Raw genomic sequence first — 23,444 nt, 5'->3', positions numbered from 1 at the left:
TATCATCTGTGGGGGAGCTGGGCCCCCTCTCCTCATGGGGAGGCTGGCGGAGATCTTTCAGGTTTATTTATTTATTTATATGGGAGTTCAAGGGAGGAGGAGGGGGAACAGAGCACATAAAATACATTCTCTCCCTGATGATTTCTGCTCCCATGCAGCTTGCTTTGCTCCTGGTTACTGAAGCCTTTGTGCCCCCCGTGGAGGGCAGAACGCCAATCCTCCCATGTCCCCCGTTATCAGCTGCCTGCCAGAAGGGGCTGGCTTGCAACTTTCAACTTCTCCATTTCCCCCTCCCCCCTTCCACTCTTTATTCCTACCTCCCTGATCCTGCCAGAAGAGGGGGAGGATGGGTCGTGATAGCATTAAGAACAGAGCGGTCTCTTCCCAAGGACTTTCCTTCCCATTCTAGCCCCCGCACCCCTCCATCAGTTCTCACCTATCCTGGTTTGCCTGGGTAGGTTTCCCTCTCTGTCTCTAGCTATGGTTCAAAAAGCCCAACAAAGCAGGGAACAAGTGGTCGAGGAGGAGAAAACATGGGGGCTTTGTCTAGGCCCTCATTTCCCACACTTCATCAGGTGTTCTCTAGTGAATGAGTATAGTGCTTTGGGCAACTAGATGGCACAGAAGATAGTGCCAGGTCTGGAGTAAGGAAGACTTGAGTTCAAATCTGCCCTCACTTGGGAAAATCACTTCACTCTGTGTGCCTTAGTTTCCTCATCCGTCAAATGAGTTGGAGAAGGAAATGGCAAACCACTCCAAAATCTCTGCCAAGAAAACTCCAAATGGGGTCACAGAGAGTTGGGCATGACTGAAAAGACTGAATAACAAAACAACAACTTGCTAGTACATGTTTTGTGTGCATGTGTGTGTGTGTGTGTGTGTGTGTGTGTGTGTGTGTGTGTGTGTGTGTGAAAAATAAAATATTCATCAGGGAGACAGCTCCCAAAATGCCCTAAGCCTGTCCCCAGGAGATCAGATTGTGGGGAAGTATATTTGGGGAGGCTCAAACCACTACTGCTCCCTCCTCCCCAGAGAAAAGACCAGCTGGCTCCCTCCATGTCCTTCTCTCCCCGAATGACTTCCCCGATCAGATAGAGGGATCTCACCCTGTATGGTGCTGGGTGTCCACCAGCAGGTCAAGGATTCCCAGATTCCATGATCCTGGATCTCAAGGAATCAACCCTGCCCGGCATCTTTGCTACCCTCTCAGTCGCCCTTACATCCTCCCAGGCTCAGATCCTGTGAAATGTCATTTCTCAGAAAGGAAGGCAGTGAGAGGTCTGGAAAGGGGCATCTCCTTATACAAAGATCATTCAGCAAGTGAGGCTGAGCTAGGATGAAAGCCAGAGAGGAGCTCAGCCATCGTTCCCTTTCCTTCTCCTCTAATCTCTTGGTCATCTTCCTGCCCCAAGTTGGCCTCTTTGGATCTTAGCTCAAGGCCATCTCCTTCAGAAATCAAAGAAGCTCAGAGTTCTAAGGCCCCCAAAAGGTCATCTGATCCAACCCCTTGGCTGGTACATCCCATCTCCAACGTCCCTGACATTTAGTGCTCCAGCCTTGGTGCACGTTCAGTGTTAGAAAGCTCCTGAGGCTGCCCTTCCATATGTACCCTTCTTGTGCCTGCTGTTCAACCACCACTGCTGTCCCTAAAAAGCACCCATCCCTAACACATCCTCCGAGGATGACTGTATTTATGGGCTGCTTCAGGGGATGATTAGCATGGGAGTATGGAGAACAATGGACTTGAATTTTATTCCTGGTTCACTTAAAAAAAAAACCCTTACCTTCTATCTTAGAATTAATACTGTGCATTGGTTCCAAGGCAGAAGAGCAGGGAGGACTGGGCAAAGGGGGGTAAGTAATTTGCCCTAGCTAGGAAATGCCTGATGCAGATTTGAACCCAGTACCTTCCATCTCTGGTCCTGGCTCTTGCTCCACTGGGCCACCTCGCTGTCCCCGTCTGGCTCTCTCTTAATGGTTTTGTTATCCTGGGCAAGTCAAAAAAACTCCAAACTCAAAATTCCCCTTCCCTCCCCCCAAAAGAAAAAGAAAAAGCACACCAAATCCAAGTCCTTGCACCTTAGGTCAAGAACCCTCAGACTAGATGAGCTCGGGGGTCCTTTCTAGCTGTCTAGCCACGATCTCATGAGCCCTGGCCTCCCTTCCCTGCTCAGTCAGGAAGATCCACAAGCCACCGTTTACTCTCTATGCCACACTCACTGCTCCCCATTCTCTGAACTCTGCACAGACTTGCCCCTGACTTAGTGGCATCCCTGGGGAGTTGCAGCCAATAACACATTTCCACCAAGAGAGGAAATTCTCGGGGATTTCCTATTAGGAGACATTCCTCTCTGGTGTTAGCCATCTGCCTAAGGGTTGGAGGAAGGGCAGCTGTATGTGTCTGTACAATGCTCTCCACTGACCAGCGAAGAAGTACCAGAATCTTAATTTCCACTACATTAGAGGTGTGGGTATGGGCCAGGGGAGATGGTAGTGAGAATACAGCAAGGGAAGAAAGAGAGATGCCACTGGTTTTTCCTGTGGTTTGGTGGGGGAGCCAGTGGGCTTGATAACGGATAGGATTGGGGGTCAGGTCACCCCCAAACAGCTCCTAGCTCCCAAGGGACCATGAGTGAATGGTTTTCCCCTCCTTTCCTGTGGTCTCTGTTGAATCTATGCCACTGAGTGGCAGAAAATCAAACTCCCCCCCCCTGCTCTGCTCTTTATCGCTCCATCATCCATTGCTTCACTTAATTAAGACCTAAGCAGCCATCCAGAGTATCTGTGGCTAGGGAGGTGTCCCCCATCCTTAATTCACTACGCTTTGGGGAGGAGAAGTTGAGATTCTTCGGTCTTCTCCCTACCCTTCACCCCCCCCCCCCCCGCCCCAACAAAAAATCCCAACAACTAGGAGCAAAGAAGTAGAAGTGGAGGAATAACAGACTTTGGCTCTATGTGAGGCAACGTTTGTTAACAAATACAGATATCTTAAAAGGAATGGGGCTGCACTGGGAGGTAATGAGTCTCTCATCACCAAGTGATGGCTAGATGACAATTTGCTAAGGGTATTTAGTAGGGGTGGTGACAGAGGGATTCCTGTCCAGGGACAGACTGGACCAATGTTCATGGATGTCCCTTCTAGCTCAGGGATGCTGAGATCTCAGAAGCAGTGCTTCATGCTGTAACTAGGCTCCTCATCCTTGCTGGGTACTCTTGCTGTGTCAAGGGACCAAATTGGGAATGGGAAAGGATCTCTAGGAGTACTCATCCATCATCCTGCCTCCACATTTAAATCCTCCTAGCCCAGGGGCAATCATTCCTGGGTCTTAGAAAGTTTTGGGAAAGTAGGCAGCTAGGTGGTCAAATGGATAAGAGCATCAAACTTAGAGTTTGATGATAGGAAGATAGAGTTGATAGGAAGACTTGAGTTCAAATCCTGCCTCAGACACATACTAGGCTGTGTGATCCTGGACAAGTCACTAAATCCCTCTCAGCCTTAGTTTTCTCTTCTTTAAATAGGGAAAAAACTGTACCTTTCTCATAGGTTTATTTTAAGAATCAAATAAGATCACATGTAAGGCACTTTGGAAATGATAAGAACTATATAAATTATTATTTATTATTATTATTATTATTATTATTATTATTAATCCTCAGTGGTCTTCCCATCTTATGCCCTTCAAAAATCATAGCAGATCCCAAACAACTTTCTTCTTCTCTTTCTTCATCTTCTTATTTGTGTGAAATCTCATCCCTTGGTCTTCCTACTTAAAAAACAATTGGCACTCTTTTTGTTCCTCTCTTTGTGGCACAGGGGACCAAATCCTGACTTATGAGTCAGGAAAATTGGACTTTAAACCCAGTCTTGCCAAAAAATTCCTGTGTGCCTCTCAGCCAGTCTCCTCCCTTTTTGCAGGTAACAGTTTTTCTCATCTGTAAAGCAAGGGAGCTGGACTAGATCATCCTTAAGGTCCCTTCTGGCTCTCACATCTTCTCAAAAGCCTCTCTCTCTTCCATTTTACTTGCCATCTTGTTCCCTTCTTTTCACCTATGGTACTAGGCAAAGAACACTGACTTCAGAGTCAGAGGTTTTGGAGTTCCATCCTCAGCCTGCTTCATACTACTTTGTTACCTTGGCCAAGTCCCTTAAACTTTTAGGGATCTATAAAATAAGAGGGTTGTACTAGGTGACCTCTAATTTCCCTTCCTGTAATAAAACTGTATTCTTTTGATCCCCCTTTCTCTCTCTCCTTATCCTTGAGTGCATGCGGGCTCTCTCTCCTTTCTCCCTCTCTTTTCTTTCTCTCTGTCTCTCTTCCTCTCTCTCCTCTGTCTGTCTGTCTATACCCCTCTTTCTCCTTTTCTCTCTCCTTCTCTCTTTCTCTCTCTCTCTCTGTCCTTGTGTGAGCTCCCCTTCCTCCCACCTTCTACTTCTCTCTCCTGCCTGCCTGCTTGCCTTTTTTTCCCTCCCTCCCTCCCTCCCCTTCCTCTTCTCCCCAGGTTATCTGTAGAATTCCGCACACGCCTGCACAGACGGGATCAATCCGAGGCTGCCTTGCCTTCAGCTTATCTCTGCTCCAAATGATTGATTTTCCCTCTTTAAGAGTAATTTGCTGGTGAATTCCATGTATTGCAAAACCCCCTGTGAAATCTAATTCAATCCGATTGGCAGCTGGCACTTTTGGGAAAGAATACTGGAGAGCCGTCAATTTCATCCTGTGTATGTGTGTATTATATGTCCAACGTGGGCTGGATATAGAACAGGGAAGAAGGCGGGAAGGTGTCACTGGGCTGCAAAGACACCTGCACATGCATGTTGGGGCCCTCGGCCCTCCTGGAAAATGTAGTTATTCATATGCATGTGTGAGCTGCCTGGACTCCCGTTGGGTTTGTATTTTTGAAGGGGTGGCTCGTTTTTGTGTAGAGAACAATGGAATCAGGAACCTTGGCTCCTAGTCCTGGCTCTATTATGAGCTGTGTGACCTCGAAGTAGACCACTGAGCCCTGTGGCTCTTGGGATTTTTTCTCTGTAGAGTGAGACAGTTAGGACGGAGGCAGTGGAGTATCAGTAGTAGATGAAGCTCTGGGGTTTAATGTCAGGAAGACTTCAGTTTGAATTCCACTGATTCTGAAATGTCTTCTTTTGAACCTCAGTTTCTACATCTGCCAAATGGCATTGCTAATACCTACAGTGGGGTGACCATGGGGGTTATATGAGCCAATTTATGCAAAGTGCTCAGTCAAATGGAATGTCTTCTACGAATGGGGGCTCCTTGTCTAAGTGGAAGGTTCCGTAATCAGAAGATGTGATTGAATCTACAGCAAAACTGTCCCTAGAGAGCTGTGGGACCTGAGTGAGTCCCTTCACCTCTGGGCACATCTCCTCATTAGCAAAGAGACAAGGGTGGGTGAGGGGGATTAGATGGTCTCTCAGGGCCCCTCTAGCTCTGAATCCTTTGACCTGTGACTAGACAATGGGATGTCTTTCAGCTCTCAATTTCTCTGATTTATGAATCCTATTTGCTTATGTAGAGCCAAATGTCTCCAGCTCCCATGAGAATTAGACAAATCAAGGGTCTGGCTAATTCTTCACTCCCAGGTGCCCTTGTCTCTCACTTATGCCAGAAGATTCTGAACTCACTGGGAGGACCATCCCTTGGGCCTTTTCTAGAGCAAGGGAACACCATTATGGGTAAAAAGGAGCTCTCTAGGGACCCCCCAAAACATCCACTCACTAGACTTTGTCCCTATCCTGTCCAGCCACCTGCTTTCCTATTTGATTGCACTTCTGTGACTCCCAGGAAGTCATCCTTTCTCTAGGAAGCTGGGAAAGGGTTGCCTCCCGGGACTACATGAGAAGGCTACAGTGAAAAGGAAGGATTTCTAGGAGGAACATAGACTCATGGAATTTAGAAAGAGAAAGGACCTCAGGGACCATAGGATCACAGAGCCACAGCTGACAGGGTCCTCGGAGGGACCTAGTACAATCTGTCATTTTACAGATGAGGTTAAATGACTTTCCTTTCACTCACACATGGTAAGGAGCAGGGCTCAGAGACTGCTCCTCTGTGGTTAAAAAGCCCAGGGTCTAGCATCACATCCAAAGATAATGCCGATTTTCTGCCCAGGGCAGTGAGATTCAGAAAGGTCCCAGCTCCCATTCCACCTCTGACACCCTCTAGCTGTGTGATCCTGGGCGAGTCCCAAAACCTCCTTTTGCCTTGTTTCCTCTTCTGTAATATGGGGATAACAGCAACTTTCCCAGGGTGGTTGTGAGGATCAAATAGGATAATCACTGTAAAGTGCTTAGTACAGTGCCTGGCATAGTTGGTGCTATTTAAATCTTAGCTATTATTAGGTATAATATATTTAAATGATTTTCTTATTTTTTATTATAGATATTTTATTTATTATCATATATAATACAATATTACATATTATTATAGTTACTTATTTCTTCTTTTTTATTATAGATTTTTTTACACCGATTACATGTAACACAGCTTTCCATGTCAGTATTCCAATATTCAAATGATTAAACAACCCTTTACTTTCCATTTAGAATCAATATTATGTTATTATGTATTGATTCCAAGACAGACAAGTGATACGGGCTAGGCAACTGGGGTTAAGTGACTTGCCCAGGGTCACATAGCTAGGAAGTATCTGAGATCACATTTGAACCCAGGTCCTCCTGTCTCTAGGTCTGGTTCTCTATCCACTGAGCTACCTAGCTTCCCCCTATATATAGAATGTTTTATTATTTAATATATTTAATATTTAACAATATAAAATAATATTTTAATATTATGTATCTGTTAGCCATTATTATAATTTAACTTCTCTTTGCCTCAGTTTTTTCATCTGTAAAATGGGGTTAAGAGCACCTGCCTCTCAGGGTGGTTGTGAGGATCAGATGAGGTAATCATTGTAAAGCACTTAGCATGTGCTTAGCATATATAAATGTTACTAGACATTATCAACCTGCATCTGGTATAGTAATGAGAATGGAGATGTATAGAGTCCCTTCAGGTTTGAAAAACACTTTAAGGTTTGCAAAGTTCATTACATGCATTATTTTGGTTGACCCCCACAATCATCCCTTGAGACATGTATCAGGTGCATCATCATACCCATTTTACAGATGAGGAAACTAAAAGAAAGAACGATTAAGTGAATTGCTTAGGGCCACCCTGCTAATAGGTGGCAGATGTAGCATTTTAGCTTGTCTCTCCTGACTTTAAGTCCAACATTCCTTTTACTCTTCTCCTCCTCCCATCTCTCATGTGCTTTGAAGTATTTCTCAGGTAGTTGAGGGGATGTGACTGAAAGGTCCAGATGCCCTAACCAGCTCTCCCCATTGCAACCAGTGGCAAGCAACTGGAAGAATAGGCTGGAGTCTAAGGCATGGGAGCAAAGCAAGATGGGACGGTGCCCTACTCAGAAGCATGGCGCTCAGCACTTAAGCCCTATTAACTAGCCGAGGGAGGAGAGTAGTTCTGGCTAGGATGGATAGGAGTCAGGAGCTACAGTACTCACAGAAGGCCACTTTCTAGCCCCATGGCTCTGCTAGATGGATGGATCGGCAACACTGGACAGCCCATCGGTGACTAGAAATGGGCTTCTTGTTTCTGAGCTTTGGGCCAATGAAACTGCAGGAGCAGACTCCCTGCCTCCCCTTCCCAGCCAGGCTCTGTCAACAATACCCAGGAGTCTAACCCAGAGGACATTTCTTGCCCCTTTTTCAGTAGTGTAGACAGGGTGATCATCCTTGTCAGGAACATCACGTTCCCACTCGGAGAATGGTTATTTAGATCTGATTACTGGTATCAGGCTCTGATTAGCAGCTGATCCCTTCAATACTCTGCCCTGCCCATACCAGGTACAGCAACAGCTCCCAGAGAGCAGGAACCAAATGTGCTATTCCCTCTGGGCAGGTAGGTAACACAGCAGATAGAATGTCAGAAGGATCTGGGTTCAAGTTTGACTCTTGACACTTACTAGCTGTGTGACCCTAAGTCAGTCACTTACTCTTGTTTTCCTCAGTTATCTCATCTGTAAAATGAGCTGGAAAAGGACATGGCTGGTATCTTTGCCAAAAAAATCCCTAACGAGTTCATGAAGAGTCAGACATGACTGGAAGAGGCTGAACACATTCATATACACCCATGGGGTCTTCTCACAGCAAAAAACAGAAGTGTCCATCCTTAGTCTGTGCTCTATTGAGGGCGCTGGCCAGCATCTAAAGAAACTGGGAAAAGGTAGTCCTGCCTTGGCCAATGAGGGGGTGTCCAGGCCTGGAGGTGCCCTTCAGCACTCTGGTCAGTTCCCCTCTGGGTGGTGGTGGTAGCACAGAAGGAAAGTGGAGGGAGCGGGGAAGATGGGGCCAAGAATCTCTGCTCCCAAACAGCCTGCCCCTCTCTATTTACCATGCTAAAACTATTTTCCTGTTCCCACAGAAAGAGGAATGTGAGGCAAAGCAAAGAAATCTAAACGCCTTATGGAAATCAGGAGGGGGGAATTGCCATTCGCTAATCACACTACTTTGCATTCAGCTGTGGACTTTCTCCTCTGGACTCCAAACCTTTTTAGGAACGTTGGTGGGTTGGTTCATCTTGGCTGAACCCCTGGGTGGCAGGGAGGGAGCCAAGAGCACCCTCTCCCTGCATCATCTCCTTGGAAAAACAATTAAACAGTAACTGAAAGTGATGAATAGGTCTAAACAATAAGAGAGGAGTCAGGCTCCTTTTCAAGGTTTCACAATGGATTTACTATGTGGTCACTGGCCGATCACTTGCCCTCTCTGATCCTCAGCTTCAAGAGAGAGATGTGGTCTAGAGGAAATAGGTCTCTGGTATCCAAACTTCCAGGTTGAATGTGGATTCCACTGCCCTGTTCTGTCCCAGTGGCCACCTAGAGTGAGTCTGGACACTGGGATACAGATCACTGACTTCGAGGTAGGTATCGTAAAGCAACCCAATGCCAAGGGAGAAAGGAGAGGAGAGGAACACAACATGGTGGTGGGCGGGGGGGAGAATGCTAGATTTGGGTCAGAGGATTTGGATTCAAGTTCAAATCCTGCTACTTAATTATCTCTGTGACCTTGATAAGCTGCTTCCTCTGGGCCTCAGTTTCTCTACATGAAAAAGGAGGAGGCTATAAGGGGTGAGCCTTCTAGCTCTATCTATGATCCCATGATCTAGGAGCCCAGGATAAAGAAAGGGAGAGTGATAAATGAGAAAGCAGAGGGGTCTTCCAAAAGTTCCCCAGTTGTTGACTCTATAACAGGGGTTTTGATTTTTTTAATGAACTCCATTAAGTAGTCTGAGCACCCTGTGACTCCTTCTAAGAGGAATAGTTTTAAATTCATAAAGTAAAATGCACAGGATGATAAATGGAGCCAATTATATTGAAGCTCTACTATCAAGTGTTGTTCAGTCATTTCGGTCGTGTCTGACTTTGTGACCCTGATGGAGGTTTTCTTGGTAAAAAGACTGGCATGATTTGCCATTTCCTTCTTCAGCTCAATTTTTAAACCCTTACCTTCCATCTTACAATCAATACTATGTACTGGCTCCAAGGCAGAGGAGAGGTAAGGGCTAGGCAATGGGGGTTAAGTGACTTGCCCAGGGTCACACAGTTAGAAAGTATTTGAGACCACATTAGAACCCAGGTTCTCCTGTCTCCAGGCTTGGCTCTTTATCCACTGAGTCACCTACCTACCCCCTGTTATCTTTGTTTTTTGATAAACAGTATGACCCCACTATCCCTGAAAAAGCCTCTTTAATCTGAGCAGGCTGACCCATCCAGGAAAGATGAGGAGATCAATGGGCTCTGGCTCAAACACTCAGTCTTACCCAAAGTGCTATTCCAAACCCCTTCCTCCAAAGCAGGGATGAAATACCGAGTCAAGGAATGTGTTATTGGGGAGCTTGGAAGGATGAAAAGATGTTTCAGAGGAATAATTCCTGGATTTAGCATCAGAGGACTTGCTTTTGAATGTCAGATCTGCGTGACCTTGGAAAAGTCATTTAATCTATCTTGGTCTCACTTTCTTCAACTGTAAAGTTAACTAGGTTTGGACTAGGTGACCACTAAGATCTTTCCCAGCCGTAGGTCTATCGTCCTATTTATTATCTATGACCCCCTTTCAGAGGGAAAATCAAAATTCTGGGCAGCCTTGAGACTCCTCCCAACTCTTCTGATTTCTGCAAGATACTACTCAGCTTTGAGTGCTACCTCCCTGCTCCCTGACACTACCCTGTATCTCCCTGGGGCTAACACCAGCCCCAGACACACAGAGCTGGAAAGGAAGCTCTGTGTACCCCCAGCCCCAATTATTCTGACAGTCCTTCCAAAGTGTCTATGGTGTATGTGTATATAAGAGGATGTTAGTGAGAGGAACTAATGAAACTAGCAATGACTGGGTTGGTGTATGATTGGAAGGCAGAAGGGCAAGATTTTGTCCTCTTTCTACCTGTAGGACCTTGGGCAAAATCACTCAATCTCTCTGAACCTCATCTGCAAAATGGGAACAAAAATGTTCCTAATGCTTATCTACTGGGGTTGTAGTAAGGACTAAACTAAATGTAAAGGCTTGTATAATTGAGTTATTATTGGCCAGGTCCCCAAAGATGGAATCAGAAGGTGGCTATGAGGGCATCGAGGTGGCTCAGTGGATCAAGCACCAGGCCTAGAGATGGGGTGTTTGTTGGTTCAAATACGGCTTCAGACACTCCCTAGCTGTGTGATCCTGGACAAGTCACTTCACCCCCATTGCTTACCGTTTACAGCTCTTCTGTCTTGGAACCAATACTTAGTTTTGATTCTAAGACAAAAGGTAAAGGTTAAAAAAAAAGAAGGTGGCTATGAACAAGAAGGCATTAACCTACCCTACAGTCCATCAACAACTCACAAATTAGCAGGATGTGTTTGTACTGGCACTTTTCATTTCAACCTAATGGCTTGTTTATTTGTATATTTTCCTCCTTGCAGACTTTGTACATCAACATAGTTACTGAATGCTTTTATTTCCAAGGTTTACTATGGGAATACCAAAGATGAGGCTTTCTCTTATATTGGAGATGATGGAAAAGGGGACAGACTTGGGAGAAGATGCCACATCTGAGTATTTTAATTCTGCTATTAGAAAATATATAATGTTAAAAGTCATCTGGTTCCCTTTCCCATCATCCTCTCACAATTTCTTTGAAATGGGGGCAATGGGATCCCAGAAAGGTTGGCTTGCTCAGGGAGATACTCCAAGAAGAAAGAGATGGTTGTATTCTCCTTAGTGCCCTTGCCACCTGTCCCAGCAGGGATCGGTATACTCCTGTTATTTGCTGATTAGGGTATTTCACAGCCCATGATCACGGTGATAGGGTGATAGACACGAATATAACTCCCAGCTGAGAAGTGCTTAGCTAGTCCTTAAAGGCAGCAGGATGTACAAGACCCCATTTATCCCTGGCAGTGGTGCAACTAGGAGGTGGCAAATTGGGTAACTGCCCCAGGGAAAATTTTGGAAGGAGTATAGAAAGCCACAAACTCCAAGATTTCACTGGGTGGGCAACTAAGAAGTATGGATCAGATATGAGTATGAAGTTTTGTGGAATTCATGAGGACAGGGAAGAATTAATAGCTACCACTATAAACAGTTGCTTTTCTGAGTAAACTCCATACTGTAGCTTTGGTTCTTTCCTGGGGGTCCATGAATTTAAAAAAGAATGTTGATAATTCCATTTTGATAGAATTGCTTTTCTTTGAAATCCTACATATTTTATTTTATGTGTTTAAAAATATTATTCCAAAAAGAGGTCCAAGGGCTTCTCTTGTTGCTTGTTTTTCAGTTGTGTCTGACTCTTAATGACCCCATCTGGGGTTTTCTTAGCAAAGATATCAGAATGATTTGCCATTTGCTTCTCTGGCTCGTTTTATAGATGAGGAAACTGAAACAGGGTTAGGTGACTTGCCTAGGATCACACAGTTAGGTTGTCTGATGCTGGATTTGAACTCAATCTTCCTGACTTCAGACCTGGCACTCTATCCACTGTGCCCCAACAGGCTTGACCAGACTGCTAAGGGGGTCTGTGACACAAATATGTCTCAGAACCCCTGGAATAGGGAAAAGACATCTACAAGTCAGGAGAATTAGATGGCATTATCACTCCAGGCCCCTTTGCCTTCTGGAACTCAACTACCTCATCTTTAAAATGAGAGGTTTGTACCAGATGATTTCAAAGTTCTTTTCTAGTTCCAAAATTCTGTGATTCTATGACCTTCAGGTCAGCATTACAGGTTCTTTCAGCAGAAACAAAGTTGGGATCCTGAATTTTTTGTGCTTTGAAATCTCCCATCAATAAGGTATAGGCTTTGGATTATTTTAGTAGTGGGGAGGGTTGCAATTAAGCCATCCACACTTTCTGTCATGCCATCTTTGAATGGCATTTGCTCAATGACTGGTTGAGACTAGAGGGGCTGCCAGGAGGTTGGGGGGCAAAGTCTTTTCCAGAATGAAAGTGATCAGCCCAACTAACGGATAGAATGAAGCTGTCCCAAGAGGAGCTGGACTAAAAATGTGGAGAGCTGAATAGAAATATAGATTCCCAGGTCAGTGCTGTGGCATCTGAGCCAAAGAGGAAAGGATTCTGGGTGGGAAGGAATAACATAGGTCTTTCATTCTTCCTTCTTCAAGTTCTTTGTGGCATTCTTCTTTGAAATTAGATGACTTTGGGGGGGGCAGCTGGGTGGCTCAGTGGATTGAGAGCCATGTCCAGAGATCGGAGGTCCTGGGTTCAAATCTGGCCTCAGACACTTCCTAGCTGTGTGACCTTGGGCAAGTCACTTAACCCCCATTGCCTAGCCCTTGTTGCCCTCTTGCCTTGGAACCAATACACAGGATTGAGTTTAAGATGGAAGGTGAGGACTTAAAAACAAACAAAAGAAATTGGATGACTTTATATGAGCCTGATTAGTAAGTATCCTCTTACTCAATAACAGCAATAACTTCAATTTATAAAGCATTTTGCAATTTGCAAGGCACTCTTCTCACTGCAAGCCTGTCCAATTGGGGTCCAAGTGTTAACCTCATCCCTATTTCTATAGTTGAGATCCATTGGTGGGAGGCCATGACAGCAAAAACACCATCAATAGGACCTAACAGAATGGTGAGTGGAGGAATTTCTCTGATAGTACCAGGGGGAAAAGGCTCTAGAAGTTGGTGGAAAAGATGAGTTCAAACAGGTTGAGACTGGCTCAGTGCCAGAAGGCTGGAGAGTACAGTTGAGGAACTGGGAGCCAGGGGGTCTGACCACGAGAAAGAATCCAAAGCTAGAGATGGGCATCGTGACTGCCAAGAATGCCTGGCATCCTACTTCAACCACCGATGCGGGGCCTCGTGTAAAAAGCACTGCTAATTGAACTTTGAGATAAGCCTAAATTAGGAGGTGTTTGAAATACCGCAGAGGAGACCACATAATCCTTAGGGAAAGGGGGGCAGCTCAGGATGGCAGGGAGGACGTAGCACTCTAGGAGGCAGGCTCAGATAAAATATTATAACAACTGTCATTGTCATAATAAGAGCTTCAGTGAAGGCAACTGGGGAGAAATTAATGGGGGAAAAGTACTGGCTGGCTCGTGTGCTGTTCTTGGCTTCTTCTCCAGAGATGGAATTCCTTTGAAGTCTACACAGCTATCCCTTGGGCACTCCAATGGTAGCGGGGGGCAGAGACCCTGGAAATGTCAGCTCATGCCAGAAGCCAAAGGAAGGTCTGACTCACAAGTGTCATTCGCTTGCCAATAATAATAACTCCTATGTCTATGGTCCTTTATAGGTTCAAAAACATCTATTAAATACCTACTGAATGCAAAGCCCTCTCTTAGTCCTAGCTCTTAACAAGCTTGGCTCACAAGAACTTTGGGAGATAGGCAGTAAAGTTATGCCCACACTAATTTCCCATCAGGTTTCATTCACAGAGCACCAACACAATTCATAAATTATCTGTGGCTTCCAGACTTTAGAGAGTTGTCTGGGGCTCCAAGAGGGTTAAGGGATACCCAAGATCACGCAGCTAAACTGAGTTATGGGTGGGACTTCAACCCAGGCTTTCCTCACCTCAAGTCAAAGACTCTCCATCCTCTATATCACACTACAATTCTCATATAACAGTTGAGAAAACTGAGTCTCAAAGAAATGACACGACTTGTTACTCAGGCAGAAAACTAGAGGTAATATGGCCCAATGCATAGTTGGATGTGATGGTAGGAGGACCTGAGTTCAAGTGCTACTTTTTGTAAATTCTGACTCTGTGATCCTGGGTGAGTCCCTTAACCTCTTCTTGCCCTCTTTAAGATCATTGGTTGGAAAATCTGGCCTCAGACACTTCCTAGCTATGTGGTCCTGGGCAAGTCACTAAACCCCCATCTGCCTAGCCCCTGCTTTTTTGCCTTAGAGTTGTTGTGATGACAGAAAGTAAAAAATTTTTTAAAGGCTGCAGGTTGGAGAGAAGTGATAAGCTATGCTGGTCTATGAAGTTTTGGGTTTGGTTCAAAAAACCCCACCAGATATTATTATTGCAAAAATGGAGGAGTTGGGGGTATAATATAGTGGTGGAGATAGGTAGAGGGTTCATGAGCTGGCCACAAGTATTAAAGTACTTCTCCAGTCATCCTTGAGACATTGACATGGTTCCAGTGACACCTCTCAGCTCCTCCCAGTGTTACTTGGACATCATTTGGAGCAGGATGGGCTCGATGGCTGATGCCTCTCCCTCTCCACTCCTGTATCTTCCCCCTAACTCAGGTCATGCCTTATAGCTTTACCCTGGCTCAAGAGATTGTTACGGCAACTAATTTAAATTAGTTCTTTTCATTTCCCTAAAGAGTGTGGTATGTGGCCACTGAGAAGCTTGCAGATTCAGAGGCGTAAGAGACTTCAAGGCCATCTTGTCCAGGATCTCTTAATGTTTTGTTGTTTGGACAAGTCTATGGGCCCTTCCTCAGAATAATGCTTGAAACAAAAATACACAGGATTATAAAGGAAACCATAATTATCTCAAGATTCGGTTATCAAAATATCTTTTTGAAATAAAAAGAAAGACATGCATGGACACCAATTAAGAAACTCTGATCTAGTCCCTCCCTTCCCCTTCCCCTTCCTCCCCCCCCTCTCTTTCTCTCCTTCTTCTTTCTTTCTTTCTTTCTTTCTTTCTTTCTTTCTTTCTTTCTTTCTTTCTTTCTTTCTTTCTTTCTTTCTTCCTTCCTTCCTTCCTTCCTTCCTTCCTTCCTTCCTTCCTTCCTTCCTTCCTTCCTTCCTTCCTTCCTTCCTTCCTTCTCTCTCTCTCTCTCTCTCTCTCTCTCTCTCTCTCTCTCCTCTCTCTTTCTTTCTTTCTTTCTTTCTTTCTTTCTTTCTTTCTTTCTTTCTTTCTCTCTCTCTCTCTCTCTCTCTCTCTCTCTCTCTTCTTTCTTTCTTTCTTTCTTTCTTTCTTTCTTTCTTTCTTTCTTTCTTTCTTTCTTTCTTTCTTTCTTTCTTTCTTTCTTTCTTTCTTTCTTTCTTTCTTTCTCTTTCCCCTCCCCCCCTCAAAAGTCTTACCTTCCATCTTAATATCAATTCTAAGGCAGAAGAGTACAGCAAGGGCTAGGCAATTATGGTTAAGGGATGCCTAAGGACAAATTTTAACCCAGGGCCCCCCAATTCCAGGCCTAGCACTCTATCCACTGGGTTACCTAGCTACCCTCATTATACTTTCCATCTGGCTCCACTGTTCCTCTTTGTATGATAGAGTACTTTTGACCACTTTCACTAATGGAGGGATGGGAATAGTTTAGATAATTAAAAATAAGAATAATGATAAAAAAATCAGCATCAATTGAGGCACTGGAATTCACTGTAGGATTTTTCCTTCTTGTGGTAGGGCTCTCTTTCTAGTTAGGTTTTCCTGGGCAAATGAGTTAATATTCTCTGAGTGCGCCCTAACTTATGGAGAAAATGGGGGTCTGGTCTGGGTATTCTGCATTTTACTAGGGCTAGCAGTTGGCCACAGAAGTCTCAAAGAATATAACTGGGCATCAACTGTAACTGTAGGGTCCAATTAAGCAATGTTCCAGAGGCATAGAGAGAAGGGACTTCTCCTCCTGGCATGATCACTGATTCCTTGTTATGACTCTGGGGTAAATTGCTGACTTTCTCTGGTCCTCAACTCTCACCCCTCTCTAACAAAGGGCAACGGCAAGAATGGTAAGAACGGACAACCATTTCAACTGTTAGAATGCTGGCCAGCATTGATGTTTGATCAAAAGATCTGAAGCTCTGCTTGGGGGTCTCGGGATAGTGGGATTCACCCAGGTCAAGGAGTTAGGACTGAATATGATGTGATTGAGAAAAACGGTGGTGGTGGAGCTCTAAAGGAGGTATCTGGATGCAGCTAGGGAGGAGTCCATGGCTTATCACACATCTGACTTGTTATGTGAGAAGTAAACCCAGAGACGAGAGGACACAGGCATGGACAGATTGGCTAATAGTGGAAAAAAAATTTAAATGAATATAAGGTTATATACAAAGGGTATAAGACAGGGATGGAAAATGAGGAAAGTGGATAGCAATGAATGCCATTCCAGTGCTAGATCTGGCTTTCCCCCTCTCCTGATTCTTTGTTTATTTTGGAGCACTGGCTAACTCTCTTTGTTGTGGCTGTTAAGAGTGTGTGTGTGTGTGTGTGTGTGTGCGTGTGTGTGTGTGTGTGTGTGTGCGTGTGTGTGTGTGTGTGTCCCCCTCTAACAAATGAATCGTGTCATCTTCAGTATATAGTACTGAATTAGCTTCTGCCAGATGTGTCCCTAGTCACCTCTGGGTTGGGAAAAGGGAAGCCTCCCTTCCCCCAGCCTTTGTCTCTATTCTCCTCCATCCTTTTTCCTTCACGACACAATGGAGGCAGGGAGAAGCCCTCTCCAAGGGCCGAAGCTTCCAGGATGACCTCTTATAACCACCCAACTTGAGCTGGAGGAACAGGGATTCTAATCAATCAGTTGAAATTAAGGATTTGTTAAGTGTGCCAGGAACTGTGTTGGGTGCTAGATACAAAGACAAAAGTGAAACCTTACTTTCAAGGGACTTATATGAAGGGAGTCAACATGGAGGTATCTAACCTGCTTCTGGATAGGACTAGACAGAAGGGCTCGGACCAGAATGGATTGGACTCCACTTGACTCCCCGCCCCTTCCTTCTCTTCCCCTGCCCTCCCCTCCCCTCCTTCCCTCTTCTCCCCTCCCTACCCCTCCTCTTTTCTTCTCTCCTCTCTTCTCCTTTCCTTCCTTTTCCTTTCCCCATCTCTTACCTTTTGTCTTAACATTGATCCTAAGACAGAAGAGTGGCAAAAGGCTAAGCAATTCGGGTTAAGTGACTTGCCCAGGGTCACACAGCTAGGAAGGGTCTTGAGGCCACATTTGACCCCAGGACTCCTCATCTCTAAGTCTGACTCTCAATCCACTAAGCCACCTAGCTTCCCCTGAGCTATCTCTTCTTTAGATGACTGGCCCACAAAAAGCCTGTTGATTGGTGAGACAGTTATCATAGGACCACTACAGATTTCAGGGTGGAAGATCTATTCAGAGGTCAGATAGTAAAGCCTTTTTGTTCTAGGTTTGAGGAACTTTTTGGAGGCTCAGTAAGTTGAAATGACTTGCTCAGGGTCTCAAAGGAACTAAGGAGCAGAGCTGGGATTTGAACTCAGCTGTCAGATTCCAAATCCAGTGTACCATGTTGCCTTTCATCTTGTGGATATGTATTGAGATTGGGCAAGAGGAGCAGTCAGGGAGAGATTTTCTATTTCCTAACCAGATGGAGCTGTGGCATAGCTCCCAAGTACCTTTCCTGGGCTGTGTGATCTTGTGCAACTTCATGACCCTCTTGAAGCCTCTCTACTCTCATCGGCAAAAGTGGGGTTTGGGCTCCAGGACCTCTCAGGTGGCCTCCAGTTGTAAGTCCTCCGACTCTACTGCCTCAATTCTCCACTTCCTTTTTCTGCTTGGGGCTCATCTTCCTTCTGCTCACTGCTCTGCTTCCTCCTTATCTTTTATCCTTCAAGTGGCTTTTATAAATGACACGCTGCCTTTGAGCCTTTCTGAAGGAGGTATTAAGAGAGAAATAAAAAGCCACATTCCAGTCATGCCACGAGAAAGGAGCAGAGGGACCTGGACAGGACCAGGCTTCCTCCCTGATGAAGGATGAAAAAGGAAGGGAAGGGAAGTAGAGGCCACTTTACCCTTGCTCATATGTGAAAAGGGCAGGAGTGGTGTGGATGAGCTCAGGGAGGAGCAGGAGAGGGAGGAAAGGCAGAGGATCAGGGTTAAGGAAGACCATGAACGACCTAAACTTGGATGAGGTCAGTGGACATGATTGAGATGACAGTATGTGCTTTCACTGTCTCCTAACATCTTAGAGTCATAGAGACTTTAATTTATTTTTTAAAACCCCAACCTTCTGTCTTAGAATCAATACTGTGTATTGGTTCCAAGGCAGAAGAGTGGTAAGGGCTGGGCAATGGGGGTTAAGTGACTTACTCAGGGTCACACAGCTGGGAAGTGTCTGAGGCTAAATTTAAACCCAGGAGCTCCCATCTCCAGGTTTGACTCTATCCAATGAGCCCCCTAGCTGCCCCCATAGATATTTTTAGAGATAAAAGTAACCTTAGAAATCATGCTAGAACAATTTTTTTTTTCATTTTCTAGATGGAGAAACCAAGTCCTGGAGAGAAGAAAATGATTTAACAAGGACACCCAGCTAGTGAGTGGCAAAACCAAGACTAGACTCCAAGTTTCCTGAATTTGAGGTCACTCTTCATTCAGGAGGGGGCACTTTTCATACTGGGAGTTCCCCATACTCATAAAACCTCTGATTTCAACAACATTTACATGTATACATATGCAGAGATAGAACAGTGTGTGTATATATATACATATACATTCATACACACACACATGCAGTTAGGAGGTGCAATAGATAAAGTGCCCAGCCTCAAGTTAGGAACTCATCTTCATGTGTTCAAATCCAGCCTCACACACAAACTAGCTGTGTGACCCTGGTTCTTTTATTTCTTTTTCTTAATTAGATTAACCTATACTTTATCTATTTTATTTTTTTTTCAAAATACCAGTTCCTATGCTTATTTATTAGTTCAAGAGTTCTTTAACTTTCATTTTAATAATTTCTCCTTTGATTTTTAGAATTTCCAATTTGATCTTTATCTGAGGGTTTTTAATTTGTTCTAGCAGTGTGACCCTGGGCAAGGAACTTAACCTTTCTTGCCTCAGTTTCCTCATCTATAAAATGAATTGGAGAAGGAAACAGCAAACTACTCCAGTCTCTTTGCCCAGAAAGCCCCCAACGGGGTCACAAAGAACGAAACTTGACTGAAAATGATTTAACAATAAAAACACATCCCCCTCTCTTTATTTCCCTTGATCTACATGTGTACACATAGACACACACAGAGGTCTTCAGAAGTCCTGAAAAGAAACGTCCTAAGAAGACCCAAGATATTTCTCTTGGCTCCCTAATTTGGAAGGGGTTATACAGTCTGATCATGCCAACTAATGGAGCAGAACAGCCAGTGGATAATATGAAACAATGGATCAGGAGAGAACACCCTGACTATTTAGATCGAAGTTTTGGTCTTTCTGTCGGTTCCTGCCCCTCTCTCTTCTTCTGGTCTGACCCTCCTGCTCTAGTCGGTGGTGAGTCTTGCCCTTGGTCACTCAAAATTCCCATGATAAAAAAATTTTTTTTTGCTGCTTTAAGGTTTATAAAGTGCTTTGCCCATATGATCTCATCAATCTTCCCAATACCCCTGTGAGGCGGTATTATGATACACATTTTATAGGTGAGGTAAACTGAGGTTAAGATGGGCTAAACCAGTTGACCAATGCCACATCATTATGAAGTTCCTGAGAGAAAATTTGAAGCAGGATCCAAGGCCCTATCCATTAGGCAACCCTGCCTCTCTATTTATGTGCTTAGCCATCAGTTGCTTTCAAGACAATTAAAGCAAACAATAATAAGAGAAGCAATAATCCATACTCCACCCAGGCAGGACAACATTACTGCCTGGGGTTCAGCTGGGAAAGAATGTTATTGTGGCCAGTTCTGCTCCCAGTAGGGCTGGAGGAGGTGGGAGGGGGACAGGGGAGGAGACCCAGGAAAGACCCAGGAAGGCAAATAGAACACATGAAAGAGAACTAAGGCCAAACAAGGAAGGGGGGGGGTAGTGACATTGAGAGTCTAAAGGATGGAGGCATGGTAAAGCCCTTTAACTCTGTTCCAAGAAAGAAGCCACATCTGGTTAATGGCAGGGAGTTATGGGTATATTGGCCTTGGGGCATTTTGCATCATGACTATCATATTATATGAATGGACAGTGGTTGAGTTCCCTCTCTGATCTCCCCTCTCCCTGCTGCTGTTGCTAGTCTTAGTAAAAGAGAAGACACAGGAAAGAGTTCCTCATAGGACTTCTTCTTCTTTTTTAACCCTTCCCTTCTGTTTTATGATCAATGCTGTGTATTGGTTCCAAGGCAGAAGAGGAGTAAGGGCTAGGCAATGGGGATTAAGTGACTTGTCTAGTGTCACACAGCTAGAAAGTGTCTGAGGCCAGATTTGAACCCAGGACATCCCATCTCCAGACTTGATAGTCTATCCATTGAGCCATCTATTTTGTCCTGTTGTGGAGCTTCAACCAGACACATCTGGTTCTTCTGAGAGGATGGCCTTGGGAAAAGAAGCCAGTGTAGTATATTATAGTGCCAATTCTGGCATCAGCTTGTGGTTATTCATTTGTTTCCCAGTCATTCTTAACTCCTCTTGATCCCATTTGGAGTTTTCTTGGCAAAGGCTGAAGTAGTTTGCCATTTCCTCCTCCAGCTCACATTACAAATGAGGAAACTGAGGCAAATGGGGTCAAGTGATTTGCCCAGCTCATAAATGTCTGAGGCCAGATTTGAACTTATGAAGATGGCCTGGTGCTCTGTATCTAACCTGGTCTGGTCATCCCTTTCTGAGGATTCACCCTATTAAAGCTTCACTGAATATGGCTCAGCTGGTCCATGACTCAGACCTCTTAGGAGGCTTGCCAGTCTCTGCCTTAATGGCACGTGCCATCATGGCTGGCTGCCATCATTCTTCTGTGATGGTTTTGTCCCATATAGAGGTGGGGAGACAGACTTGTGAGCTTTGAGGAGGGGGCAGGAGAGAGTCCTCTTCTGGCCTGGAGATGTCCTGCTTCCTTCTCTAGGATTTGTGGCCACTGTGGGAGCAGTGTCTCATCTGGGGAATGCAGGCAGGAGTGGAGGATATTGGCATGGAAGCCATCAGAATGGGAAGAAGGGGTTAATGGTGGTGGTGGGCTCCAGGGGGAGAGACGACTTGCTAATCAGACACTGTAGAGGGCAAGATGGTGGAAGAGGAGGGAGAGCAGTGAGAAAAAGCGAGCTAAGATTCACGGGAGCCCACAAGAGGGGTAATTGAAGAGTATCACCTCAGGGCTAGAAATCTAATGGAATCTCTCAGTGGAATGGTCCAAGAGCAGTGATAATAAACACAAGTTCCATTAGCAATGGCTGCAAAGGACTCCAGCTGCAGGCAGAAGGTAAGGCAGGAGCAAGGGCAGAAGGAGAGGTCAAGCGAAATGGAGAGCTTAAGAGTAGACAGTCTAGCAACTGCTGTTTCTCGTATCATAGCCTCAACATGAAAGTAAGGAAAGTGGGCACGGCTGTTATGGCCTGAGCTAGGAACTGAGTTCTTCAACTTGTTCATAAACTCCCCAGACCAAAGTAGCTCTGTTTGTCCCTGCTCCCATCTCCCCACCCCAGGGTCCTGGGAGGCTCTGTCCCTGTTCAGAGACAGAGGAGACACAGTTCTGACCCCAAACAGAGCCTTCTTAATGTTTGCCCATCATTTCCCAAGTGCTTTAGAAGCAAATAAAAGGCTCCTATTTTTCGTAGGACGTTGCCTTCTTCCAATAGAGAAGGTGGCATATTTATGATAAGACACTTGGAATTTAGGGATAGTATTTCTTCTAAGTCCCCTATATGTAGTTATGTTTACTTTCATCAGAGCATCCCTCTCTTATTTATGTGGAACCTTAGTCCCAGAGATGGCAGATAGTCCACTCTAGGTCACACAGCACAGCAGTGGCTAAAGAAGCCAGGCAATATGGCTCCCCGAGACATCGAGGGGGACAGGTAGCACGTGCTCCACAGGACTCACCTCATCCTTGTCCACCACCTGGATGAAGAGGGGAAGGGCAAAGCCCACCTGGGCCAGCTCGGTGATGGCCACACTGTACTCAGAGCTGTTGAACTCTGGGGCGTTGTCGTTGATGTCAATGACAAGGATGTTGAAGGTGGTAATGCAGGAAGCATCTGATGGAGTTCGGTCATCATACAGCTCTGTGCCCTGGGTGCCGGAGAAAATACATTTTAGCTATGGGGAGATGGAGGGAGAATGGGGAAGAAGGGAAGGAAGGAAGATGGAACAGAAAAGGAAGAAGAGGCTAATGTGTTTGAGGACCCATTTGGAGTCAAGGAAGGGACTCTACCCAAAAATGACAGTTGGGTAAACTGAGGCACAAGCTCATTGGCAATCCATCATTCAACAAGCATTTATTGGATGTCTATTCTATTTAAGGTATTATGCTAAACACCAAAAGGTATGCTGACATCAAAGAGCAAAGAAAGAATCCTGTCATCCAGTCTCAGAGACCACAAGCCAGGAAGAAGTGGGTTGTGGGGCAGAGTCAGACCCTGAGGAAAAAATATAATGGAGAACAGCACAGTGTAGGGCAAGAGCCCCTACTGATTGATCCTTGGGGATTTTTTGCAAGCGTATCTATTAGTTTCCCAAATTCCCTTGGCTCTTCACCCTCTGCTTTCCTTCAAACAATCCAAACACTTCTTTTTTCATTGAGTTTAAACAGTTAAGGCATCCTGACAGAAGACGAGGGAGCAAGAAGGGGGCGGCAGGGAGGAGAGGAGCCTTATTGACTTCTGGCTATTAGCAGAGGGCCTTGTTGATTGAGGTTAAGTGTAGTAATTTTGCTGGTTGTCCTTTCCAACCTGCTAGAACACAGTCACTCCCAGAGCCCAGAGCTTCCTGACTTTACCTGCCAGCCCTCCTCTTTCCTCAATCAATGGCCCCTCTCACACCAACTCCTGGGACCCCCGTGGCCTGGGCTGGATCCATACTCCTAAATGGGTTTCCCAGCCACAAGCCCAGCTCCATATTGATTTTAATTAAAAGGAAGGTTGTGATCAGAGGATGGGTTGTTGGGGGAGCAAGAAGGGGGTTGGGCTGTTACTGCTTCTCTTCACTGAGGGCCCTGGGAGACTTTGCTCCCCAGGCCTTTGGCTATCTTGTGCCTCCTTGGTCACATGGCTTTGTGGCCCAGCCCCTTGTTTCC

At 45.2% G+C, this 23,444-nt stretch overlaps 1 protein-coding gene across 2 annotated transcripts in view; it reads right to left on the bottom strand.

Annotated features, from left to right (window-relative positions):
- Positions 1-23,444, bottom strand: part of CDH23 (cadherin related 23) — a 655,553-nt gene that overhangs the window by 271,874 nt on the left and 360,235 nt on the right. For both annotated transcript variants that reach the window (XM_056799300.1, XM_056799301.1), the window contains exon 11: positions 22,253-22,441. In XM_056799300.1, coding sequence (XP_056655278.1) covers positions 22,253-22,441 — 189 coding nt within the window. The remainder of the gene's footprint in view (positions 1-22,252; positions 22,442-23,444) is intronic.

This window comes from Monodelphis domestica, chromosome 1 (assembly GCF_027887165.1).
Source record: "Monodelphis domestica isolate mMonDom1 chromosome 1, mMonDom1.pri, whole genome shotgun sequence".
Classification (NCBI taxonomy): Eukaryota; Metazoa; Chordata; class Mammalia; order Didelphimorphia; family Didelphidae; genus Monodelphis; species Monodelphis domestica.
The sequence above is the reverse complement of the archived record's forward strand: the minus strand, read 5'-3'. Positions and strand labels throughout refer to the sequence as shown.